At 34.6% G+C, this 5,923-nt stretch overlaps 1 protein-coding gene across 1 annotated transcript; it reads left to right on the plus strand.

The window, feature by feature from the left end:
• The first annotated feature begins 689 nt into the window (after positions 1–689).
• Positions 690–1,064, plus strand: LOC150076855 (putative CENPB DNA-binding domain-containing protein 1). The gene has a single exon (XM_090385701.1). It carries the CDS (start codon positions 690–692, stop codon positions 1,062–1,064), a length of 375 nt encoding a protein of 124 aa, XP_090241827.1.
• Positions 1,065–5,923: the final 4,859 nt, after the last annotated feature.

Genomic DNA, 5,923 nt, shown 5'->3' on the forward strand with positions numbered 1-5,923 from the left:
TTACATTCTACTTTTCTGTTTTACAATTGTTGTTCTGCACAAACAAGCTTATCTAATTGAATATGAACAATTTCCTGAAATGCTGATTTTCATCTCATTCTGATAATTCGTTTTCATTTCTGCTAAATCCTTTGTAGGAATGGGAACAAGTTTTGACTACCAGTGTTTTCTGCAAAACAAAATGTGCTTTTACGATAAGTCACATGTAGATCACTGGTTTGAAATAAATACATATACTGAGGGTCCTCAATATAAATCGTATATATTCACACTTATATCATTTGAATAGGAACGTACATGAATATTACCCTCTAATCTTCTCTTTCTCCTTCTGTATTTAAATTCATGATTACATACTGTATATAAAATTTTAAAATATGTACAGTATGTATCAAAACATAAGTACAGTAAATAAGTATGTATTAAATATTTAATACAACAAATAAATTTTACAAATCTGTATAGCCATTACTGTATACTATACAGTACTATAAATCAAAGTTTTAGAGAATATATAATGAAATGAAAATGTAAAAAAATAAATAGCAAATTCTAGAACAATGCCCAGTAGGTCTGTGACATCACATGCCACCGCTTGTGTACCTACAATGTCCAGTTCTATGTTTTCGTGAGTGAAGAGGCACTGTGAATATATATATATATCAAAAATATTTCACTAACCATTCATCATGAGTGGAAAATTTTCAAGAAAATTGCCTAGTGCAGTGAAAAAGCAACATAATGTGACTTTAGATGTTAAAATGAAGGTGATTAAGCAAAGTAGAAGTGGTGAAAGAGCTGTTGATATTGCTCAGTGTCTTGACTTACTGCCAACAACAGTGCATACAATTATCAAAAATGCATGGGAGATAATGAGCAAAGCACAGAATGTAACCCAACATTCTACAATTAAAATTACCCGGCAGAGGAGTAGCATTATGTACAAAATGGAGAAGTCACTTTCAACACGGCTTGAACATTTGCACAAGCAAAATATTCCAGTAACTTTTGCTCTTACTCCAGGAGACGGCCTCAGCCTTTATGATTTTGTTAAAAGTGAGTGAAAGTGAAACTTTTAGTGCAAATCATGGCTGGTTTCATAGGTTTCAATCCCAGTATGGATTTAAAAATGTGAGGCAGCAAGTGCAGGCACTGAAGGGGCATCTGCATTTGCACAGACTTTGTCTAGGGTTGTAGAGGAAGAAGGTTACGACTCTAGACAAGTTTTTAATGCGGATGAAACTGGCTTCTACTGGAAGAGAATGCCATCTAAAACATACATTTCAATCCATGAAAAAAGTGATGCTCCAGGGTTTAAGGCCTCCAAAGACCACTTAACACTTTTGCTTGGGGGGAATGCAAATGGAGGAAAGAAGCTTAAGCCACTACTCATGTATCACAGTGAAAATCGTAGGGCCATGACAAATTATGTGAAATCTCGCCTCCCTGAGACCTGGAAATCCCAGCGAAAGGCTTGGATTACAAAGCAAATCTTCTGTGACCGGTTTGTAGAAAGTCTTGTTCTTGGACTAAAACTTTATTGCCAACACAAAAATTTGTTGTTTAAGATTCTTCTGTTGTTGGATAATGTGCCAGCCCATGACATCAACTTTGAAGCTTTGTGTCCAAACGTCAAAGTTGTGTTTCTGCCACCACAAACTACTTCTCTCATTCAGGCTATGGACCAAGTTGTCAAGCAAATTTTAAAGCTTAAAATTTAAGAACATTTAGAAAGCTAATCCATGAGACTGATGGTGAAGGCAAACCAACTGTTCAGGAGTTTTGGAACAGCTTTAACATCAGGGATGCAGTGTCCATTATTGGTGAGGCATGGAATGAAGTGACAGTTAGGTGTTTGGAAGAACATTTATCCTGAAGCTGTGCATGACTTTACTGGTTTTAAAACTTTTGAAGAAGTTCATGGGGAGCTGGTGTCTTTGGCAAGGTAAGTTTTTGATAATGTCAAGGAGGAGGATGTTAAAGAGCTGCTGGAGTCACTCACAGCCCTTAACTAATGAAGAATTGGCTGAACTGAATAGGCAGGAATTTGATGAAGAGGCCATGGAAGATGAAAACATAGGCCCAACAGAAGAAAACAGCTTAACAACAATGACTCTTAGGCACGTTTTTAACCTATCTGATGAATTAACATGCATTCTGCAGAGTTGTGATCACCTGCCTGATCGTTCTGCTAAGGTAACACGACTCATAAATGATAGTTTATCGTTCTATCATGAGATTTATGATGCAAAGATTCATGGTGGCAAGCAGATGAAATTAGACTCCGTCAAGAAAAATGTCAGAGAACCTCAAACTCAAAGATAGTCACAGAAGCAGCAGGAACTTCAGCTACAGTTGCAGCGACTTCACGTGCTGAGGAGGAGCAATTGTAATAGGAAGAATAGTAAAAAAAAATTGTTTTATTAATAATTTCATAGTGTATTTTCTAATTATTATTTAGCAATTACAATAAATTATACTGTATTACAGTTTAGTGTATAATAAAATAAGTACAATAAGTGCCAGTTATAGTGATCACGTTTGCAAATTGAATTTTGATTCTAATAAGTGAAAATCAACGAATATTATCCACAGGCTTTAAAAATAAAGATATAAAGCAAAAATTTACACTTTATTACCAAAAGTTCATTACCAATTAAATGATATGCGAAAATCGGAAGAATATTATCCGCAAGTTAGCGAAATAAATTTATACTTACGTACATAGCTTAATTAATATTCATATTAATTACACATAACACTCCGTAATATGATTATAATTTAAATTAGTCACTTATTTTAGATTGCTTTAAATTATCACTACAATGTCTATTTATAGATTTTTCAAGATTGTATAACAGTCTATATTCACGATCACTTGCACCAATTTCTTCCAACACTCTCCTCAGGATGGGTGTAGCTTCACGAGTTTGCTGTTTTGTAACTGGAATTTGTTCAGGTTCATCTTCATTTTCCTCCTCCTCGACAAAATTATCAGTAACAGACTGGGCAATTTCTTCATCTGTTAAAGCTGTAATAACTTGTATATCACCATCAATGTCCACCCAATCATTAAACTCCTGTTCACCCATGTCTTCAGTCTTTTCAATGTGATCAGTATAGTTATTATTATTAATATTAGCCATATGGTACAAGGAAGCCTGAGGCTTATGCTGCACCAGTCAAAAAAAAAAAAAAAAATTCCCGAGTTAAGAGTTACCCCCCCCCCCCCCCCGTGTGTGTGTGTGTGTGTGTGTGAGAGAGAGAGAGAGAAGGCATCACCAAGAAAGAGAAGAATGATGATATCCAGCTCAGGACCCTGGGTGTGCCAAGCCCATACTCACCAGATGTGACTTAGTTAACCATCATGAATAATTAATCCACATATTTTGAAACAGTTGGTAATGCAGGTTTCATTAACTTCATTCCAGTCACTCATTATCATATGAAGTGCATCTAGAACAGTTATCTGCTTTGCGATATCGGATGATGTTCCCAAACCTTCATCTGTAGACTGGATGATTTTTTGCCTCATATCCGATCTATAAAAGGTCTTAAAATTTTTTTTATTCCTTGGTCGAGAGGTTGAATCAGTGGTGTGGTATTTGAAAGTAGAAAAATCGATTCAATGTTTTTGAAAGTCAACTTTGAATGAGCTGGGCAGTTGTCCAAAACCAATTTTTTGTTTTTCTTATCCAATTTCAAATCCCATTTACGAAGATAATCTTCAAATAAAGAAGTTGTCATTTAAGCATTGGTATTATTGGCATATTCAACAGGCAACTGTTTTACTCCTTTAAAACATCTAGGCAATTTACTCTTGCCTATAACTAAAAGCTTCATCGTGATTGTTCCTGTCATGTCGCATGTTAAAAGAACTGTAATCCTGTCCTTGATCTTTCCTGCAGGTGCAGAGGAATTTTTAAAAATCATGCAATGGTCTGGGGTAACTGTAATACAGCCCTGTTTCATCTGTATTAAAAATGTCTTCAGGATTATAAGTGATTAACACAGTTTACTAAGTGGTTTTCAACCAGGTGTCAGCTGCAGAACTATCGGAATTCTCTGTTTCTCCTGTTTTTCTCCGTGAAGATTTTTCTAAACACTATCATGCCTCTCCTTCCATCTGGTCAGCCATCCGTCCATTGCCTTAAACTCTTCAAGTAGTTTTCAGCAAAATCATTAGAAGAAGAATGCTATGATTGATTGGTGCATTAAATGAGCTGGCCTGTTTGAACCAAATGAACAGAGCATCATCTACTGTTTGGCATTTCCCTTCAAGCTTCCCTTTTCTGGTTTCACTAATCAAATTAGTGTTTAATTTGTGATGTGATTTTAACAATTTTGATAAAGATGACTGAGCCACTCCTAATTTTATTGTCGCTTCCCTTTGAGACGTATTGTCTAAGTTTAATTTATTGTACGTTTCTATAATTCGTAATTTATCTTTTACACTCAAATTTAATTTTCCATTCACTGACATTTTTTTTTTTTTTTTTTTTGTTGTGGTAAAATTTAAAACACAGTAAAAAAGATGAGCTTCAATCAATAACAAAGCATACAGCACACACAAATTGGTACTAACATGACACACGCAAGTGAGCCAAAGTTTAGATGTAGAAATGGAGAGAAGTTTCAGTGAAGGGGGAAACACATTTCACCATGATAACACAGACTTCCAGCTATTCGTATTTTTGCAAATGCAATAAGATCGAGTTTACTACCAATTTATTGCACTAACAGAATATCCCAGTAAACCGGAAACTGCAAATTGTATTTATTGTTTTATGGTTGTGGCCTCCAGAAATGTGCTTTAGAAAAATATTACAGAAGCATTCAAAATTGATTATTTTAACCGATAATGTGATTCTAATAAACAGTGAAGGCGTAGTGCATTTTATTGATTTGAATCGGTTCTTTGAAATTTGATTCTATTATGCAGCTGATTCTAATAACCAGTGATTGCTATAACCGGCGCTTACTGTATTTCCTATTCATATGCCTATACACTTCCATATAAATTCAAATTTTTTATTTGGTCTGGAATGTATCTCCCACATAATACATTAGTTCAGTGGGAAATCAATGTCTGATATATGTTGTTTTGTTATAAGTTTACGAACATAACCACAATGCATATCTAGGACCCCCCCCCATACAATTCTTTTCTCGCTTACCCTTCTGCTTTGCACCATATTAAATTTGGAAATTTAATGATTAAAAAGTTAAATGCCAAGAATTTCAAAGTTCTATGGCTCCTCGTCAGTGTTATTACATAAATCAAAACATGTAGGCAAAGAGTTCTTTGTTTTATATTATGAATGTTTTGTTTTATATCCTGGCATGACCTAATGGTCATGCCAGGATATAAAACAAAACATTGGGCATTAAAAATGTTCCATTTATACTACAGCATTGACCACCCAAGTCAGAAGAGTTTGCAACTAATTAATTTGACAATTTAGTAATTACATTGATTTGAACCATGTGCAACTGAAACATGATGCTATTGCACTCCTGGACTAACCATTTGGCTATGCTATGCTGATAAACCATAGAGCTCTAAGTTATTTGGTTTTCCAGTATTCCTATACATAGAGTACTGTTGCTTTGAATTTTCACATGTAATTTGACATCTTGCATCAAATTACTCTAAACATATAACTATTGGCCAAAATCCATTCATAGTTCAATTACAATCTATAAAATATTTATTATAATCCTAATATCAATATGTTTCACCTGTTTATTATCCTACACAACACTTGAGTATTGTAGGCATCTATAATTTAGAAATTACATGGATTTCAACCATGGCCAACTGAAACATGCGTGCTCTTGCACTCCTGGGTTATGTTGTTACTGATGAACCATAGAACTCAAAGATATTTGGTTTTCCAGTATTTCCATATATATAGAGTAC

The sequence above is a fragment of the Mastigoproctus giganteus genome, chromosome 12, assembly GCF_048544385.1.
Source record: "Mastigoproctus giganteus isolate SK-2022 chromosome 12, ASM4854438v1, whole genome shotgun sequence".
NCBI lineage: Eukaryota > Metazoa > Arthropoda > Arachnida > Uropygi > Thelyphonidae > Mastigoproctus > Mastigoproctus giganteus.

Coding starts and splice junctions, on each gene's coding strand:
- LOC150076855 (XM_090385701.1), top strand. CDS start 690: ATGAGTGGAAAATTTTCAAGAAAATTGCCTAGTGCAGTGAAAAAGCAA.